The sequence below is a fragment of the Grampus griseus genome (assembly GCF_964374135.1).
Source record: "Grampus griseus genome assembly, chromosome: 1".
Taxonomy (NCBI): Eukaryota; Metazoa; Chordata; class Mammalia; order Artiodactyla; family Delphinidae; genus Grampus; species Grampus griseus.
Window position 1 is genome coordinate 67,323,190 of NC_139017.1, and position 21,065 is coordinate 67,344,254.

General features: G+C 41.7%; 2 protein-coding genes across 2 annotated transcripts in view; one reads left to right on the forward strand and one right to left on the reverse strand.

The window, feature by feature from the left end:
- Window positions 1–294: 294 nt before the first annotated feature.
- On the forward strand, window positions 295–3,285 carry CFAP126 (cilia and flagella associated protein 126; the record flags this gene model as incomplete). The annotated part of the gene is given in 6 exon segments (XM_082657029.1): window positions 295–321; window positions 1,566–1,628; window positions 1,834–1,914; window positions 2,423–2,599; window positions 2,989–3,261; window positions 3,265–3,285. Coding segments are annotated over 6 exon segments (642 nt in total).
- A 1,666-nt stretch (window positions 3,286–4,951) lies between these two features.
- The window catches only part of SDHC (succinate dehydrogenase complex subunit C), a 28,009-nt gene continuing 11,895 nt past the window's right edge, over window positions 4,952–21,065 (reverse strand). The window contains exons 4-6 of the mRNA XM_082680678.1: window positions 15,211–15,272; window positions 8,718–8,881; window positions 4,952–5,817 (exon numbers count right to left, since the gene is read on the reverse strand). Of these exons, the coding sequence (XP_082536804.1) occupies window positions 5,713–5,817; window positions 8,718–8,881; window positions 15,211–15,272 (331 nt within the window). The 3' untranslated portion in view covers window positions 4,952–5,712. The remainder of the gene's footprint in view (window positions 5,818–8,717; window positions 8,882–15,210; window positions 15,273–21,065) is intronic.

Genomic DNA, 21,065 nt, shown 5'->3' on the forward strand with positions numbered 1-21,065 from the left:
TGGTTAAAGACCCCAGTCAAAGACAACCTGGAAGTTCTTAAGCAGGGGAAGTTATGCTAGAAAAAAGTCTGGGCCACTATTCAACCAATTTTCTCACATTTATTTACTCTGTCCCTCACATCTCTAAAATGAAAATGAACCTAAGTTTCAAGGGGAAAGATCGGGGGCACTGTCAGCCAAGAAAGTGATTAACAAGAAGGAAAAGGCAGCCCCTGCTAATTGGGAGGTAGTCGAGAAGGTCTGCCTTCTTGCAGTTGCCAGGCAACACAGGTAAACAGAGGAAGTGGCAGGATCATGGCCACTAACTACAGCGCCAACCAAGTAAGTACTCTTTTCCATTTCTTTCTTTAACGTTAAATTTTGCCTTCCAGATTCCACCTTTGGTCTGACCCCTCCCGTAGGATTCTGATGACTGAATATATAGCTGAGAGTGGGTTGAGACAATATTTTTTTACCTCCTCAGCTCCTCAGGGGAGGGAGGGCCCAAGGACAAGAAATAGGTATCTCTGGGTTAAGTCTGTAGGCCCTAACCCAGAGGTCAGCAAACTTTTTCTGAAAAGGGCCAGAGAGTAAATATTTTAGGCTTTGTGAGTCGAGTGACAAAATCAGAGATATTATATAGGTATGAGAGAAAACACTTTTCCATAAAATTTTGACAAAATTCAAAATACAATAACTGAGTGCAATTTTTTGTAATGTTAATGAAAAGCATGAAATTCTTATAGGATGAGAAAATATTTCGGTTAATTGGGGTACAAAGTTAGTGTTCCCCTTTATCAAATCAAGTGCAAATGTTCATCTATAAAAACAATTCTTAGCTTTCTCAGGCCATCTCAAAACAGACAGGAGGATGGATTTGGCCCAGGCCAGAGTTTGCTGACCGCTGGTCTAGACCAGCACTACAATAAAAAGATAATGTGGGTCACAAATGTAACTTTAAATTTTCTAGTAGCTACGTGAAAAAAATTAAAAAGAAATAAAGTAAATTTTAATAATTTAGCCCCAAATATTATTTCCAACACTTAATATTTTAAGTTATAATCAGATGTTTCATTCGTTTTTGTACTAAGTCTTCAAAATCCATTGTATTTTATATAGTTGACCCTTGAACAAGGCAGGGATTAGGGTACAGATTCCCACACAGTTGAAAATCTACATATAACTTTAGATTCGGCCCTCCATAACCAGGGTTCCACATCCACAGATTCAACCAACTATTGATCATGTAGTACTGTAAAACATATTTATTGAAAAGTACATATTTATTTATTGTAAGTTAACGTGCACAGTTCAAACCCATGTTGTTCAAGGGTCAACTGTACTTACAAAGCACCTCAATTTGGACTAGTCACATTTCCAACGCTCAACAGCCACATGTGGCTAGTGGCTCCATGTTGGACAGCACACAGATGAAACAAATCACATCCTCTCTAAAGCAAGTTAAAGCTTACTTAGCATGGTTGTTCACGCTTTTGGTCTTCAAATCTGAAGAACTGTGCCTAGCTATCATTTCCTGGGCTTGGGGCCTTTGAGTCTCATAGGGCTTCTCATCTTTTTCTCCACAGTATGAAAAAGCTTTCTCACCCAAGTATCTGCAGAACTGGTCTCTCGCCAAGCCAACAAAAGAGGTATTCCACATTCAGCACACCACAATGCCAGTTTCTGGTTCTTTATGTCACACTCTATGTAATTCACTGGTACCTAACTTCTTTCAGCCTTCTTGGAATTCCCATATCCTCCTCTCCCTCAATCCTTAATTAAAGCCCTTCAGATACTTTCTTCCACTTTTCCACTCCATGTTCACAAGCACTTCTGTCCCCACCTCTACCCCAGAGGATTTCTTCCCATGAAGGCTACACTCAGATTATCGCCAATGATCGTGGCCATCTGTTGCCTTCAGTGCCCCGTTCCAAGGTGAGATACTCATCTCCATTCTCATCTTGAAAGGTAAAGAACTGAGGCACAGAACTGGAGTAAGGGGGCAGGGAGACTTGCAATCTCCTGCAGCTACTATTTGGAAAATTAAGGTGCAATCTAATTCACATTGTAACACGAGTGCCCCCAAACTTCCAGCCAGCTTATCCAACAGAACAGGGTCGTGTTTAACACCCAGAATTCCTTAAGCGGATGAATCATCTGTATAAAATGAACACCTTCAGGTGATAACATTTATGCAGTGGGTACGCTGCCAAACTTAACCTAAGGATGTGGAATTTAAGCCAGCAGAGACAAGCGGATGAAAAAATTAGGGTAGCCTAAATGAGAGAGGGGGAAAAGGAAGAGTGGGGAAATTATGCTTTCATTCTTGTTTCATGACGATGCATTCCCAAAGGTAAAGGATGGAAATAAGACAAACAGCCCACCAATAGGTCAGTTACTGGGAGTGAGAAGCCCTGTTGAGGAATCCCATTTTTCCTTTTAGGCAAGTCCTTGGGGTTCCTTCATGGGCACCTGGCAAATGCCTCTGAAGATACCCCCTGCTCGGGTGACCCTGACCTCCCGTACAGCTGCTGGTGCTGCCTCCCTTACCAAATGGATACAGAAATATCCTGATTTGCTCAAGGCCTCCAATGGGCTACATCCTGAAATCTTAGGCAAGGTATCTGTTCCTCCCATCTAACCTCAGTCCTGTTGTCTTCACTTCTTTTCAACCTCAAAAATGCCTAATGTTATACTACCACAATCCCAGCAGGGGGAACCTCTAACCAATTCTGTCTTACCCTATCCAGTCCTTAAACAACCTCTGAGGCCTGAAGGGATAAGCTAAGGGCATCTTATCCACACCCTCCCATTCATACCCCGTCCACACAGTACAGCATGAGCTGATCTCAAGGGGAAGTTAACAGTATCAAATTTAACTCTTCTTATTTGAAACCTGACCTTTTGTTCATGGAATGGGGAGAAAGGGATCTAGAATTCTGAGATGGATTGGGAATGATCTAGGCCTAACCTGAAACATAACTGTCTCTTCTACTCCACCCCTGACAGCCCCATGATCCAGACAGTCAGAAGAAACCTGGGGAGTCTATCACAAAGACTGTACGGCAAGCAGCACCAAGTGCAACCATAATCCCAAGCTCCCCAGCATCAAATCTCAATTCCCCAGATCAGCTCCAAAGGTCACACCCCTCTGAAGGTCACACTCCAGGTCCCCAAAGCCCACCCAACTCTCCAAAGAGTCCACCTGGAAGCCCATGTATGCTAGAACACTGTGCAGGTCCTAATTTAGCTGAGGTCCAGAAATGCAAACCTGGAACTCCATAAGGGACTAAGGGACCACACTGAGAAAACCTGTCTAGAGATTGAGTGATGTAAGCAAGACCTCCCAGTCAGGGAAATTATGGATGGGAATAAAGGCAAATTTGGAAAATAAACATTGTTTGTTGACTCTTTTACTGATTTGGATTTTTCCCTCCTGCTATGTCTGCCTCTTTTAACCCATAACTAGGAGAAGGGTTGGAGGAAATAGAGCAGGGAAAAGAACATGACAGTGGCTTGGGGGTAGAACACATTTTTACAAGGATTGAGTCATTTCCAGAAATGACCAGGAGGAAGTTGGTCTGAATCACAGCAAAAGAAACCTCAAATAACCAGTCTGTCACCCCTACTCGCTCACGTTTCATCCTGAGCATGAACTACAACTTCAAAGTCAGAAGTACAATCATTTAGAGTAGAGTGTGTGTATGTGCATTTGGAGAAGGTGGGGAAGAAAAGGTACAGGAAGCCAGAGTAGAAGACACAATCCTTGTCTAACACTTCATTATCTGATGACAGAACACACAGGGAAAACAAATTAGAAAGAGTTACAAAAGCAAAACTCAAGCAAAAATACAAATACAATTTGAAAACTGAAGATAAAGAAGTGATTAGAAGACAGAGAAGAGAAATAAAGGGAGACAACAAGGAGAAATTTAGGACAGAATAACATACATGATGACCACACTGCCACTCCCCTCACCCCAATCACCTGAATGATAAGAAGCCACCAAAAAAGTCCCTTATCTATTTCCCAGCCTCCAATTTCTGTTTATCATTATCCCCATTCTGCATCTTCCTGGCACTGGCTGTTAAATTTAATGCCCTTGCCAAACCTTTCCCAGTTCCATTGCCCAATTGTTCCCTCATGAACACGTATGCCTAACTCCAAGGACAAGTACAGAGGACATATGTATACGCTGGAGGAAGGCTACAAAGACTTCCCAGGGCCAGTGTAGCAAAAAGGGAGAAGTGATCATCACTTAAAGCCAAAGACTACTTGGGAGCTGGGATGAAGACTGTTGAGGCAACTAAGTAAGGTCTTCCTCTCTAACTGACACCAATTACAGCCACTGTTACTTCTCTCCAACCCACAGCTTTAACTGGTCGGCTAAAAACTCAGAGTGACAGACAAGATAGACCTGTCACCCCAGAGTTTCCAAAGGCTATCAAAACAGCACTCCTGTCAAGGCAGTTAGGGACCCAAAAGCCTGGCCTACATGGATTATAAAAAGTAGCAAGTTTTCTCACTAAACTATAAATGTTTGCCAGGTTTCCAACAATCTCTCCTTTCTTACCTCTACTCTCCTTTCTCCCCAAATGGACATACTTAGTTCATATTCATAGTCCCTTGGCTGTCCCCTCCATTGTTCCACTGGATCATAATTTGCTGAACTGTACCTTAAGGCTTATAATAATCAGTTCTCAGTGGGATTTTGGAGCCTGTAATAAACAAAAAGCTCAACTTCCTCTCTTTTGCTCCTTCCTTCTCTGAGGTTTCGGCAAGATGTTAGATCCATGGCTACTTGCATTTGATTCCCTGAAAATTTTTCCAGTGGTCACTTGTAGGACAAACTGTTTCCCTCCTGAGAAAGGTCAGATTGGGGGATGTAATCGCCTGAGACCAGAGGGAGGGGGAGGAAATTGGCTCCTCCCCAACCACCACTGTCTTGGTTTCTCAAGATATCAAGGAGAGTCAAAGACAAAATAATAATTTTAATTCTGTTTCAGAAAAAGCTGTCACATGAATTTGGATTAGAAAACATGACAATAAGAGGTTTGGTTTTTCTGGAAATGCAAGGAAGAGAAATAATCCTTAATAGGTTCAGTGATAGTTTTCTGGATCTTCCTCTTGCATCAAAAGCTATATATCTTCTTCTCCCCAAAGCATGTGCTCCAAGAGCCAACTTACTCTCTTCATCTCCCTCTAGCCAGGACAGGCTAATTCCCCTCCACCCCCACCCCTCTTCTTTCAGTCACACTGTGTGGGTGTTAAAGACCCTGGGCTCTGACCAATTAACAGAATTGTCCTTTAAGCCAGCAACCCACAGGCAGTGGCAACCCAAGCCCCACTCCCAGTCCCCATGGCAGAGGCCACAGAGTGGCATTGTTTCCACTGTCTTAGGAAGAAGCCAAAAGCTGACCCTCAGCACAAATCAAGGCCTAATATGGAGAGAGAATGAGGGCTCCCAGGCCCAGAGTAGGCTGCAAGCTGGGGGCAGGAAAAGGGAGTTTTTATAGTCATTCCATCTTTAGAAATAAGGGAAAAACTGGATCCTTTTCCACTACTCTAGTTCTATAAGGTACTCTTACTGCTGAGCTCCAAGGGGATCTGCAAGCACAAAAGGGTCTAAACAAATCAAGATAACTTTGCCCTGGCTTAAGATAAGAGTAACAAACAGGAAGATGGGTCAATGCAATAACGGGTAGGAAGATGATGCTGGGAACGTCGGCTCTTCACATGGCTGCCAGCCCTACAGAGGACAACACGGTAAGAACCAAGACAATCACTCCAGACTGGTATAGCTGGGAAATCGTCAGGCCTTTTCCTAGGTCCCACATCTGTGGAAATAAGAAAAAAAAATTTTTTTTCAGCAATCAGGGTCCTGGTCACTCTCACAGCTCCTTTCTCAGAAAGGAACTCCACCTAGGAACAGGCAATTTCTCTCAGCATGATTCTAGAGAAAAGCTCTTCTCCCCTTATTCCTGACCTTCACTTTCCTCAAAACTCACAATACAGTAACGACCACCTGCTTATCCCAATGATAGTAAAGGGATCCATCCTCAGCCCATAAGATCTTCCAGAATGAATAAAAACTTTCTCTCGTGACAAAAAAACTGATCAATGTTTCCCAAAGTGTGTTTCTCCAAAATCTAGTTCCTCAGGATGTTAAAAGGCATTACATGGGGGAAAAAAGTTCTGTAGTCAAATTAATTTGGTAAAAGTTTAACTACAAGACTTCTCAAACAATTTATTAATACACACTGTTAATCTCCAAAATGGGGATATAATATACATGATTTCCTAGGTATAGCCAACCACAGAATCCCCTTTGAGAAGGAACATTTGTCCATCAGAGGACTAGTTTTTTTTTTTAAATAAATTTATTTATTTATTTTTGGCTGCATTGGGTCTTCATTGCTGCGCACAGGCTTTTCTCTAGTTGCAGCAAGTGGGGGTTTCCCTTGTTGTGGAGCATGGGCTCTAGGCACGCAGGCTTCAGTAGCTGTGGCACAAGGGCTCAGTAGTTGTAGCTCATGGGCTCTAGAGTGCAGGCTCAGTAGTTGTGGCGCTTGGGCTTAGGTGCTCTGCGGCACGTGGGATCTTCCCAGACCAGGGTTCGAACCTGTGTCTCCTGCATTGGCAGGCGGATTCTTAACCACTGTGCCACCAGGGAAGTCCAGGACTAATAATTTTTAAAAATACTCTTTGGGGTCTACAACACTATTTCTCAATTTTGTTTTGACTGTGACCCACACCCCCAACTAAGAAATACCTTTTAATTAGTATCCAGTGTGTGTGTGCGTGTGTGTGTATAAAATATATAATATATAAAAGTTCATGAAACAATAAGCAATATTTATCATTACCATGTGTGTTATATTCTATATGTTGTATTCTATTTAAATTTCTTTTTTTTGTTGGTAGCAACCCACTGTATTGATTTTCTACCCATTGAGTCAAAAAAACACAATTTAAAAAATACTGATCTAGACTCCCTTGTGCCCTAGGGACATTAACATATTGTACTCTAAAAGATCCCCTAGGGCAAAAGTAGAGTCTTCAGGTTTCACACTTTCCACATATGACTGTCTCAACACACACATATACCTATACCCTGAATGTAAAACTGAATAAATTAGGATTGCTTCAGAGAAAAATTAGAGAGCCCCCAAAATAATCAAGATAAGAAGATGCCCCACCTCAGCTGCCAAAGAGCTTCTACCTAGATAAGATTAGGAGTCAAACAGATTCCACAAAAAGCTGTTTTGCTTATAAAGGCACAGTGTTTTACCAAAAAATCGAGTCCTACTGGGTGGTGGTGATGGGGGAATATTCTCTAGCATACCAGAGACCTTGTCACTTCCTACTCTCTTAATATCAATTCCACCCTCCACTCCCCCACTAGATCTTCTGGCAAGGCAATTATCAAGCTGAGAGTGCAAGAACTATGGACTGTCACAGAGAACAGATAAAAATCCTGTCCCACACTCAGAGCCAGGACTTGCTAAAAGAACAAACAAAAGCAGATTTAAGGGATTAAGAAAAGCCTTGACTTAGTTCTGACATTTTATAAAATCTCTTCCCCTTCCCTCCCCCCATACTGAGACAAAAGCAAATATATGGCAAGTCCCTGCCTGAGCCAGGATGCCAACAAAGGAAGCTGATCAGCTGATTCCATTGGAAAGCTTTGTTCTGTGGAATAAGAAGTCATTAATGGAAATGCCGTCCCTCTCCATCCCCTCCTCCTGAGGGAAGTGAAGTCATTTTGAATCAAACTGAACACTGCCCCAGGGACCAGTTGATAGATACACTTAATTTAATAGATCATTTAGTCTCTCACTCTTCTGATTCCATTAAACTGTCTATTGGACCAGAATACAATTCAGAAAGTGCTTATCTCTAGGCTCTGATGTGGAAGTTATGAAAGGTCAAATTAAGGCAAGAGCATCCAACTGACAGAGGCTTAGGTTGAGAAATTATGGAAAACCAGAAAGAATAAAGCTGTAATTATCTTCCTGGGAAAGGAAGCAAGATTAGGGGTAGGGAGACCACAAAATATAAATCTTAAGATGCTGTAGGAGAGATTCATCTCTGACCTGGGGCAGGTTTGATTAAGCTTTAATTCCTTAATAAAGAGAAGGAGACACCAGTTTGAACTGACCCCAAGGTCATGTAGGAGGCAACATGGTCAGATTTCAGGCTATCAAAAGATTCCTAAACTCAATATTGGGATCCTAGCACCCAGTTGCTTGTTAAAGTTGGCCCCATTCTCTCTAATAGTTCAAAACAAACAAAAAACAAAAGCAGTTAACACAATCCAACATCAAGATAATAAACGTCAGAATATTTGACTCCAGCCAAATTTGTCACTCTGTGTTGACAGGAAGTTTAGACTGAAAGCAGTAACTAGTATTTGTCTGATAAATATGCCTTCTATGCCAGATGTATGGCCTGGCTTCATGGGTCTCTTTTGGTAACATCCCTCTTGAAACTAAAAGAGTTCACTGAGACCCTGCAAGTATCTGCCAGGCCTACATCCAGTCTCAGCTGCATCACCAGCTGGGCTACCTGGCAATGCACAGGGCATCTAGTTTAGCTTTCCCCAAGAGGCCCCTGAACAAAGGTCCAGCACAACTAACTTTAAGAACAGCACTAAACTCAGACCAGGAAAGAGAAAATCCTTCCAGGCTCTCCATTCCTTTCACCCAGAAAACGTACAAGTCTACAATTAACTTACCAAGTGTCGTATCCCATTCCAGGTGTGATACGTGAGAGGGAAGACGAGTGCAAATTTGGCTGTGTGGATCAGCGCTGGCCCCAAATACAGGGACTTTACAAGTTCCAAATGAGACTCAAAGCTCCCAGGGACCAAGAGGGCTGACAAGCCAAAAAGAGAGACCCCTGCGGAGAAACAAAGTAAGCCCGTCACAGCTACACACCAGCTACAACCAATGTAACACATAAAACTGGGTTCTATGACAGCCCCTAGGACTTCACACAATTCTAAACCATTTTAAAATGGGGAAGATTTAAACTAATGTTCACATTCTCAGTGGAAGATACGTTACTTGGAATCTGACCCTAATCTCTTAAATTTGCCATATTGCTACTTCTTTCAACATCTCTTTATAAAAACTTCACCCATCATTTTAGAAGGCACCTCTGGCTACATCTATATCATCATCTCAGTAAGAAAAAATAAGAACAGTACATTCAGTCCAAGGAAAAGAATGAGAAAAAAATTTACATCTCTACCATACAAAAATTTAACTCAATATGGATCAGAGACCTAAATGTAAGAACTAAAACCATAAAACCAAGAAAACACAGGAGTAAATCTTTATGACCTTGGATTAGCAGTGGTTTCTTAGATATGACAGCAAACCAGAAGCAACAAAATAATAAATTGGACTTCATCAAAATTAAAAACTTTTGGGTGCCGTCCATTTCTCCATCAGTCTGGAAGAATGCTGGTGCTGAGAATAACTACCATGGCTTGCAGCTCTTTGACGAAACCTCAGATGCGTCAGAATTTTATAGCATTCATAGGAGAAGCAAAGGCTGAAGGAAGACATGCTGTTCACACCCTAGGATGAGGCAGCCACGTCAGAGTCTGGTCTCCTAGAGGTTAGTGTTGCTGAGTGGCTATTCCTAGGACTCAGTTAGTAGACTGCTGTCACACTTGGTGCACAGATCAAAGCTGAGCCTGGTATCTGAGGCATATGTGTGGCTGTCGAGGTTTCGGAACTTCAGGTTTGCACTGAAATTCAGAGGATAGTGGGGAGCTCCTGTGATCGTCTAGCTTCCTATCTACCCAGGCTGTCAAAGATCCTTGAACGCTCTTGGGTCATATCTTCCTCCCAAACCTTCTCAAACTATCTCAGTTCCATGGTACCTCAGTGTTTTCAGGAATTTTTTTCATGATGCCCCCAAGCCAAAAGAAAAACCTAACAGTTCTGTTTATTAAGTAGTTAGATTCAAACAACTCAAATATTTATGTCCTAACAATTTAGTAGCTATGTGAAAAAAATTATCCTTGTAAATGGAAAGAAAAAACTTTTATTCTTAAATAACCAGAGTTATTTGCTAATATGTTGTTGGATATTGTACATCTCAAACCTCAGAAATTAAATTGGACATTACCATGCTCATTTGCTGTTCCACACTGACATTCACACAAGTCGGATTAGAGAATCAGACCTTCAGTGAGAGACCAGGCAAACCTAGTGCTCAGGCAGTCAGCTTCGTTTCTAGAAAAGCCAAAGGACTTACAGATTTATAAAGTAATTAACGGAACTCTGAAATTACTGTTTTATTCTCTTGGGCTTTCTGTGAGATGGGACATGAATTATTGATTCTCAAATGTGATATGTCATATGTTAGGAATCCCAGTCATTCCAGACAGAGGCAGTGTAGAGAGAGTGAAAAGTGCACAAACTTTGGTTAAGACAGATCTGAGTTCAGTTCTGTCACTAACTAGCTACTATATCATCACTTCCTTCTCTGCTTATAATAATGCCTAGTTAGGACTGTGAGAATTAAATTAAATACATATATATAAAGTTCCTAATACAGGCCTGGTAGTGATTATTATTTACATTAATAGTTGGAATATTTAATCTTTTACCTCTCAGAAAATGTCTGATCATTTGTAGCTAAAAATCTCATTCTCAGCCCTTCCTACTCCATGTCTTAGTCCCTGAATTGTCAAGAGGGGATGACCTGGAAAAACTGATTGTCACCAGAAGAGAAAATGCTTCTCAAAAATGCTTTGTTTTCCCTCAATGCATGAATACTCCTGCCCGCCTCGTGCCCCCCCCCACACAAGGCTGCAGGGAAGCAGACAGGCAGAATATATGATGAGATTAGTTTGACAACACTTTAGTTAGGACAGCAATCAGGTACTGCCAACCTGAGTTTTAATCATCATTTGGACAGGTCCACCAAGTCCCTTTTAGATGTTTTCATTTTCTTTGGCAGTGACATCTGCAGAGGCTTGCTGGGAAGAAGTGTCTGAAAGAACTTATGATGGCTTCTGGAAGTGGCAACAGGACTTACTGACGATCCGCACAGCTCTGTATGTAGCACTTAACTGCAGAGGAGCAGGCTGAAGTTGGTCTTGGCAGCCAAGTGGAAGCACCATTTAATTTTTCTTAGTGATTAGATGGGACAGCTTCAGTGGCTTTGTTTTCATAATTTAAATTGTTTGGCTGTTAGAGGAGTCCCTCCTCAGGCACTCAGGTTCTAGGAGGAGAGGCTATTTCCTGCCTTCCAGTACACTAGACATCAGAGGAGGATTTAGGAAATTTCATATTTAATTTCTTCTCATATACTTTTCATTTGTAAAGAGGAAAGCTTTGGCCAAAATCGCTTCTGATTAACTTACTGATACTGATATTCCTTGTTTGAAGATGTGATACAATAAGAAATATGTATTTGGTCTTTTTCCCCCAATTCCTGGCACACAGCTCCTAAAACCCTTGTAATCCCTGGAGTGAAAGGAAAGGTTTTTTGTATGCTAATGAGATAATTAGTAGCTGGGGGGCAGGGGGGGCAGGAGGCTAGACAGCTTCAAGATGGGGTCTAAGATGCCAGAAAGACCAAGGCATGATTTGAGGATTGGGACTTTTAGTCCCATACCTCCCTCCCCCAACCCCACCACACCTGGGAGTGGCTGGTGATTGAGCTAATCACCAATGGCCAATGATTTAATCAACCTTGCCTAGGTAATGAAGCCACCATAAAACCCCCTAAACTACAGGACTTGGACAGCTTCCAGGTCACTGAACACAAAGATGTACTGGGAGAGTGGTGTGCCCAGAGAGGGCATGGAAGCTCCATACATACTCCCCTCTCTGCTCCCCCATACCTTGCCCTGTGTAACTCCTCCGTTTGGTTTTTTTTGCGGTACGCGGGCCTCTCACTGTTGTGGCCTCTCCCGTTGCGGAGCACAGGCTCCAGACGCGCAGGCTCAGCGGCCATGGCTCACAGGCCTAGCCGCTCCGCAGCATGTGGGATCTTCCCAGACTGGGGCCCGAACCCGTGTCCCCTGCATCGGCAGGCGGACTCTCAACCACTGCGCCACCAGGGAAGCCCCGTTTAGTTTTTTAAATAAAGGAGTTGAGGACTTCCCTGGTGGCGCAGTGGTTAAGAATCCCCCTGCCAATGCAGGGGACACGGGTTCAAGCCCTGGTCCAGGAAGATCCCACATGCCACGGAGCAACTAAGCCCGTGCACCACAACTACTGAGCCTGCGCTCCTAGAGCCCGAGCTCCGCAACAAGAAAAGCCACTGCGATGAGAAGCACGTGCACTGCAACGAAGATCAGCCCCCGCTCGCCACAACTAGAGAAAGCCTGAGTGCAGCAACGAAGACCCAATGCAGCCAAAAAAAAAAGTTCTGAAGCAAGTTTAAAAAAAATAATAAAATAAAGAAGTTGATGCTTTATTTTAAAAACCAGTATGTCTTGGGACTTCACTGGCGGTCCAGTGGTTAGGACTCCACACTTCCAATGCAGCGGGCACAGATTCAATCCCTGGTCACGGAACTAAGGTCCCACAAGCCACATGGCAAAAAAAAAAAAAAAAAAAAAAGAAACAAAACGGTATGTCTAAATAAAGTGTCTTCCTGAGTTATGGTGAGCTCTTCTAGCAAATTATCAAACCTGAGGAAGGGGTCATGGGAACCCTGATTTACAGCTCGAATTTTATATACTTAATTCTCACAGTCCTAACTAGGTATTATTATAACCAGAAAAGGAAGTGATGATACAGTAGCTAGTTAGTGACAGAGCTGGAATTGAACTCAGATCTAACTCCAAAGTTTATGCTCTTTTCTCTTTCTCTAAACTGCCTCAGTCAGGAATGACGAGGGTATAACACATCACATTGGAGAATCAATAACGCCAGTCCCATCTCATGAAAAGTCCAGATGAAAAAAAGTCATTTCAGAGTTCCATTAGTTACTTTATATATCTATAAGTCCTTTGGCTTCTCTAGAAAAGAAACGACTGCCTGAGCAGTAGGTTTGCCTATACAGTCAAGTGACCTTCCACTGAAGTTCTGATTCTCCAATCTAACCTGTTTTTCAAGACTATCCAAAACACTCAGGACCATTCTTCTACCCATTCAAGTTAATTGTACAATTTATTTATAGTTGTATTCCTCTAAAATATCTGTTGTTTGGCACTCATATTTTCTTTTTTGAATCTCATTCTTTTTATTGTTGTATGTTGCATCTTGATTACCCTTTCCCAGGCTCATTCACATCGCAGCTTCAGGTACCTGTCATTCTCAAGCAATTTACCTAATTTCACCTAGATTTTTATACTGTCTGTCACTATGAAAAATCACGAGTATTTTAATCCCTACAGAATCTAAGCAATGAAAGAGTGTTACTAGCCTTCTCTCTCCATCTTTTAAAGGACTGCTTGTAAAGGTCTTCCTCAATAAATTCTATATAAAGTCAAACTAGTGTCATCATGCTTTTCTAGTTCAACATGCTTTTCAGAATTTATATAGTGGCCACAAAATCTCTACAGTCTGAATAAATACCTAATCATGGATTTGTCTAGGCCAAACAAATGAGAACATGAACCTTTATGACTTCCCATGGTCAATGGGATCAAGTTCCAACTTCTCAGCACAGCAGTCAAAGTCCTTTACAGTCTGGCGCACTTTCCAGCCTTATCTTTTGCTGCTTCTCCCATAACACAACTCTTAAACAAGCAGATCTAGTTATCATTATCCAGGGCTCTGGATGCTTTCCAAACCCTGTGCCTTTGTATAAGGTAGTCTGTCCATTGGAAAGTCCTCCTCTACCTCCTTTTCATGAGTTCTCCTACTCATCCTTCTTTCAAGTTCTCCAATTCCGGAAGAGTTGTCCTCTCCTCTGGGATCTCATATCTCTATTAAAAGGTTATCACAGTGCATTATAAATATTTATTTGTCTTACTCCTTAGACTCTTTCACCCTTGAGGGTAGAGGCTATTATTATCACTAACCAATTTCTAATGCATAACAGGAGATTAATTAGAAGTTAGAAGGAACGAACATATCTGAAATGACCACTATGAGCAAAGTGATTTACATGGTTGTACTCATCTAGTAAATAAAGATTAACTAAGCACCTACTGAGTGCTAGAGGATATGAAAGGTAAATAAGATAGATGCAGTTCCTACTCTATGAAGAGTTTACAGCCTAATAAAAGAGACAGATTTATAAAAACTAAGCAAATAATTACAAGTTATATAATAACCTAAGGAATGGTAACATAGGAATGATAACATCGTATCTTAAATAGGAATTCCTATCTTTACTTGCTTACCAACAAAACTAATCTAATTGTGAATAGCAGAGACTTAGTTTTGGATAATTTCTCCAATGTCTCAGCAGCTGCTCCCCAAATACAGGATCCCTATATTTGAGCCACTAGTTGTGCTGATGACCACTTCAGTGAAAACACACTCTACAGAAGCCTAGGAGGGGCCCCCAAAGGATATTATGAAAAACAAAAATATGTCCACGTCTCCAGCGCTAGCCAGAGAAAACTTTTAAAATACAGCTGATCCTCTTATAAAGTACCTCCCTACTGTGGAAAGATCCATCAGACTCCAGAAACCTGACTATAATCTGTACATCCTACTTGTAATAAACCTTACTACCTGAAAAGGATGCACTAAGACCAGCATATGACTCACTCTGCAGCTGTATTTCATATCACATAAATAAATAAACAGACATTCTGATTTGTAACCAAGAATTTTTGAGATTGGAGAATGAGTTAATGTTTTTGCACCTGATCAATTCTAGGTGATGAAAACTGAGTGCTAAAACTGAGTTTCTGAAAGAATAAGGTTGATGGTTAATCTTGGACTGTGTTTGGTCAGTCAGCCAATCTATCTCCATTATATTTCTATATCTGTTCTCCGTAATGACAATAAACATACTATCAGGACATGCTAGGGATGATTTAAAAATTGGCTAAGAAAAGATAAGAAAAAGAATTAAAAAAAGAAAAAAATTGGCTAAGAAAAGAACCTAAGCATTGTGTGAACTCATAATTAATTGTTAAAGAAATGAACAAACAATAAGCTTAAATGACTTATCATTTTCTCTAAATCAAGTTTCTGAGGAGGCATTGCCAAGAGCCAAAGAAACAGCAAAGTTTTTCAAAGCAGTATGTGTGTGTGTCTGTGTGTTCACGTGCACATAAAAACATACATACATACCTGCACTCAAGGCAATACCAGTGCCACGGTGGCAAATGGACATCACCATGGGAAGAGACCATCTGAAAAGAAACACACAAAAGCAATTTAAAAGAAGGAATAGGACTTCCCTGGTGGCGCAGTGGTTGAGAGTCCGCCTGCCGATGCAGGGGACACGGGTTTGTGCCCCGGTCCGGGAAGATCCCACATGCCGCGGAGCGGCTGGGCCCGTGAGCCATGGCCGCTGAGCCTGCGCGTCCAGAGCCTGTGCTCCACAACAGGAGAGGCCACAACAGTGAGAGGCCCGTGTTCCGCAAAAAAAAAAAAGAGGAATAGATGACACCATAGTAGAGAGTCCGTCTTGGCAAAGAGAATATAAACCACTTTGGAAATAGGCAACCATTTATCACAAAATAAAAACAAACAGCTTTCACATTCCTGTGTTTCCACTCTCTAATTTGAAAATAAGAACAATGATTTATTTAAAGAGATGCATTACTCCCTTTTCCAGACTGCATCACTAACAGAGCTGAGAGGAGGAATCAATTAAAACTCAAACTCCTCCTTTCATAAGAAGAAGGAACATGGGTCAAAAACATCAATAAAAGTTGCATACAGTTAGAAAATAAACACTAGATTACAACCACCTGTGTCCCTCCATTTCTCCAGTCATAAGACAGAAGTAGAAGAAAACCTGAGTTTTATTTATCCGCTGTTTCATATAACACAGTCATCCGTGATCTTTCTTATTATATACCCCAAAATATCCAAATTGAGCATATCAGTCATTCCCTAATAAATTACCTATCCCAAATTTAAAATCCCATTTTGCTGGATTTAGTATATGTTCTTAATCCACAGTAGTTTTAAAATACTTTGTCATCAAACCACTTTTTAAAGCATGTTCTGGGACTTCCCTGGTGGCGCAGTGGTTAAGAATCCTCCTGCAATGCAGGGGACACGGGTTCAATCCCTGGTCCAGGAAGATTCCCACATACCGCGGAGCAACTAAGCCCATGGGCCACAGCTACTGAGCCTGCGCTCTAGAGCCTGCGAGCCACAGCTACTGAACCTGTGCACCCAAAGCCCGTGCTCCACAACAAGAGAAGCCACCACAATGAGAAGCCCGCGCACCACAACGAAGAGTAGTCCCCACTCGCCGCAGCTACAGAAAGCCCGCGTGCAGCAAAGAGGACCCAACACAGTCAAAAATAAATTAATTAATTAATTAATATAAATAAATAAATCATGTTCTGATTTGTCTGTCTGCCAAAGCATTTCCATTGAAGGACAACCAACACTGCTACATTCTGGACCTAGTGCTCATGCTCAAGAGGGAACTGGTTAGTGAAATGGAAAGAACAGGCATCTCTGGATAAAGTTAACATTCATCCTGGAAAGTCAGCTTAGATAGAGAATGCTGAGCATAATCAGACCACGTACTCCATACTCTAAAGGGAAGCAACTCAAGTAGGTTGAAAGGACCGCAAAAGGAAATTCTATGTATTAAAAATGGTCACAGTAAGAAAGGAGTAATGTCTAAAGAAACCAAAAAAACTGGCTAGACACCACTCTCATTAACTCAGACTAACAAGATAAATATAAAAGGCAGAAGAAGAGCCTCATAACAAAGGACAAGCGGAGAACAATGGCATAATTTGATTAGAAGAATCAGGAGACTAAAACCCAGAATGAGCTGAGGCTTGCAAAAATGTCAAGGACAACAAGGGGCTTTTAAAATTGTATTCAGGGAAAGACAGCCTCCTAACTGGGGTTGACAATTTTATGTTAATGGATGACAGAGTGCAAAGCAGATTGCTCAACTATTTTATTTGTCAAAGAGAATGATTATCAGACTCAAAAAGACAGAACAAATATTGATTTGAAAGAAAAAAAAAAAAGTCGGGAAATTATAAGACATTGCTTAGCATTCCAAGTGCACTTAGGGCTCCTGGCAAGATCAATTAAATCCCAAGAGCTAACACATGGAATATATGCACTGTTCTAGTAATCTTTTAGACATATTGAAATGGAAAATGGGAGTGATAAAGTCAAATGTTACCCTAATTAAAAAAAAATGGTTAGGCTTCCCTGGTGGCGCAGTGGTTAGGAATCCGCCTGCCAGTGCAGGGGACACGGGTTCGAGCCCTGGTCCGGGAAGATCCCACATGCCGTGGAGCAACTAAGCCCGTGTGCCACAACTACTGAAGCCCGTGCGCCTAGAGCCCGTGCTCCGCAACAAGAGAAGCCACCACAATGAGCAGCCTGCGCACCACAAAGAAGAGTAGCCCCCACTCGCTGCAACTAGAGAAAGCCAGCACGCAACAATGAAGATCCAATGCAGCCAAAAATAAATTAATTAATTTAAAAAAAATTTTTTAATTAAAAAAAATGGTTAAAACCATAGCCTGGTTAGCCTAGTACTGAGTAGGTAAGGGAGGTTTTATTTTCCAAACAACCATGATATTATTTCCAGTCTCACATGATCTTCCAGAATCTTGTCACTCCTTATCAGGCACTATTTATATTTAGCGCCTTGACTCTGGGCAGGACTTCATGACTGACTGCCTCAAGATATAGAATGCAGCAGAACTGACACTGCACGAGTTCCAAATCACTTGCCCTCCTTCTATCCCTCCATCCCTTCGTCCATCCCTCTCTTATGCAATACGGAAGCCCAAAATAGCCTCAGCAGAGAGATCATGTAACAAGACCCATGCAGAGAGAAAAACGAAGTCCCCTCTAAGAGCCAGAATCAACCCAAAACATGTGAGTAAACGGATCTTCAAATTATTTCAGTTCCAGCCTTGTGTTCTCTAGTTGAGGCCTCAGATATCATGGAGCAGAGACAGATCATCCCCACTATTTCCTTTCAAACATTAGATAAGAGTCAAGCACAGAAAATCAAGATTGTTTAAATTCACTTACAGAAAAGATGATCACTAGGAGTCAGTATGATTTCCCTTTGGAAAATTTTTTTTCAGGAAATACTGAGATCCTTTTGAACACAGATTATATGTTATTCATCTTTGTATTTCCAACTCCTAAAAAAGTACCAAGCACACTGTGAGCAATTAACAAATATCTACTGATTTAAAGTGTGTTGAATTTTTTTCTTTTTGACTGTTAGTAGAATGTTAATCAAGGAAAAGCTGAGACATAAGATATATGATTTTCAGCAAGTGACCTAACATCACGCTGCAAACAATACCACCAAAAAAGTAAAAAGCAAAGAAGATATATAAATGGCCAGTAAGTATATGAAAAGATGCTCAGCATCACTAATCATTAGAGAAATGCAAATCAAAACCGTAATGAAATACCTCTTCACATCCATTAGGATGGCTATTAAAACAACAACAAAAACAGCAAATCACAAATGTTGGCAAGGATGTGGAGAAACTGGAACCCTTGTGCACTGCTGGTGGAAATGTAAACAGTGCAGCCCTTGTGGAAAACAGTACGTTGCTTCCTCAAAAAATTAAATATAGGGACTTCCCTGGTGGTGCAGTGGTTAAGAATCTGCCTGCCAACGCAGGCGACACAGGTTTGAGCCCTGGTCTGGGAAGATCCCACGTGCTGCGGAGCAACTAAGCCCACGCGCCACATCTACTGAGCCTGTGCTCTAGAGCCCACAAGCCACAACTACTGAGCCCATGCACCTAGAGCCCATGCTCTGCAACAAGAGAAGCCACCACAATGAGAAGCTATGCACCGCAACGAAGAGTAGCCCCCGCTCGCCTCAACTAGAGAAAGCCCGCGCACAGCAAAGAAGACCCAACACAGCCAAAAATAAAGAAATAAAATAAATTTATATTAAAAAAATTAAATATAGAATTACCATATGACCTGGCAATTCCACTTCGAGGATATACCCAAAAGAATTGAAATCAGAGATTCAAAGAGATATTCGTACACCCACGTTCATAGCAGCATTATTCACAAGAGCCAAAAGATAGAAACAACACAAAAATCCATGGACGAATTAATGGATAAGCAAAATGTGGTACATATGTAAAATGGGATATTATTCAGCTTTAAAAAGGAATTAAGGGCTTCTCTGGTGGCGCAGTGGTTGAGAGTCCGCCTGCCGATGCAGGGGACACGGGCTCGTGCCCCGGTCCGGGAAGATTCCACATGCCGCGGAGCGCCTGGGCCCGTGAGCCATGGCCACTGAGCCTGCGCGTCCGGAGCCTGTGCTCCGCAACGGGAGAGGCCACAACAGTGAGAGGCTCGCGTACTGCAAAAAACAAAAAAACAAAAAAACAAAAAAAAAAAAAAAAAAAGGAATTAAATTCTGACACATTCTTCAACATGGATGAACCTTGAAGACGTTATGCCAGATGAAATAAGCCAGATACAAAAGGACAAACATTATATGATTCTACCTTATGAGGTACCTAGAGTAGTCAAATTTATAGAGACAGAAACTTGAATGGTGGCTGCCAGGTGCCGGGGGCAGAGGGGAATGGTAATTATTGTATAGTTTCAGTTTGGGAAGATGAGAGGATTCTGGAGATGAACAGTGGTGATGGTTGTACAACAATGTGAATGTACTTAATGCCACTGAACTATACACTTAAAAATGGCTAAACTGGCAAATTTTATGTTATATACATTTTACCACAATTTAAAAAAAGTAAAAAGACAACACAACTTAAAAATGAGCATATGGGCCTCCCTGGTGGCGCAGTGGTTGGGAGTCCGCCTGCCGATGCAGGGGATACGGGTTCGTGCCCCGGTCTGGGAGGATCCCACGTGCCACGGAGCGGCTGGGCCATGGCCGCTGAGCCATGGCCGCTGGGCCTGCGCGTCGGAGCCTGTGCTCCATGGCGGGAGAGGCCACAGCAGTGAGAGGCCTGCGTACCGCAAAAAAAAAAAAAAAAAGAGCATAGGACTTGAATATACATTTCTCCGAAGAAGATATACAAATGGCCAATAAACACATTAAAAAGATACTCAACGTCAATAAAGCCTGTCAAAAAAAAAAATGGACTTAGATCTATTTTATATGGTTCAAGGTAGAACTAGAACCACTGTACAGAAGATATAAGTTGTAGTAAGTTCAATAAAATGAGGGTCTTTCTGATAATAAGAGAAATTCCCAAATTGGAAAAGGGTGATAGTTCCTTTTCTCTGGAGGTGTGCAAGCATAGGTAGACATCCATTTATGAAAATACTGCAGAGGAAATTCACTCATTAGGTACAACAGTGGCTTTTAAACATTTTTATTTTTATTTTTTTATTATTATTATTTTTTTGAGCAGCACTCTTTCTTCAAATGCAAAATCCTTAAAGTCACGTTGCTTTGGTTATCCAGGACTAAGGGCCTACAGTGCAATCTGCATGTTGGCCAGCCCCACACGACTATCCGCAGAAGCTTAATGGAATATCCAAAGCCCCAAGTAGCAGTCTTAAAACCAATGAGGTTGAAGAATAAATTAAAATTTAAGAACGTTTCTAACTCTAAGTTTTTAAACTATTTTCTAACGTCCTTTAGAATGACTTGTTTTCCCAATAATGTAATCCCTATATACACTTTTGCTTTGATAAACTGACTTAATTTATTAAGAGATAAAGAGTACTTCAGGGACTTCCCTGGTGGCACAGTGGTTAAGAATCCGCCTGCCAATGCAGGGGACATGGGTTCGAGCCCTGATCCCGGAAGATCCCACATGCCGCAGCGCAACTAAGCCCGTGCGCCACAACTACTGAGCCTGCGCTTTAGAGCCCATGAGCCACAACTACTGAAGCCCGCATGCCTAGAGCCCATGCTCCACAATGAAGAGTAGCCCCTGCTCACCAAAACTAGAGAAAGCCTGTGTGCAGCAACAAAGCCCCAACGCAGCCAAAAATAGATAATAAATAATTTATTT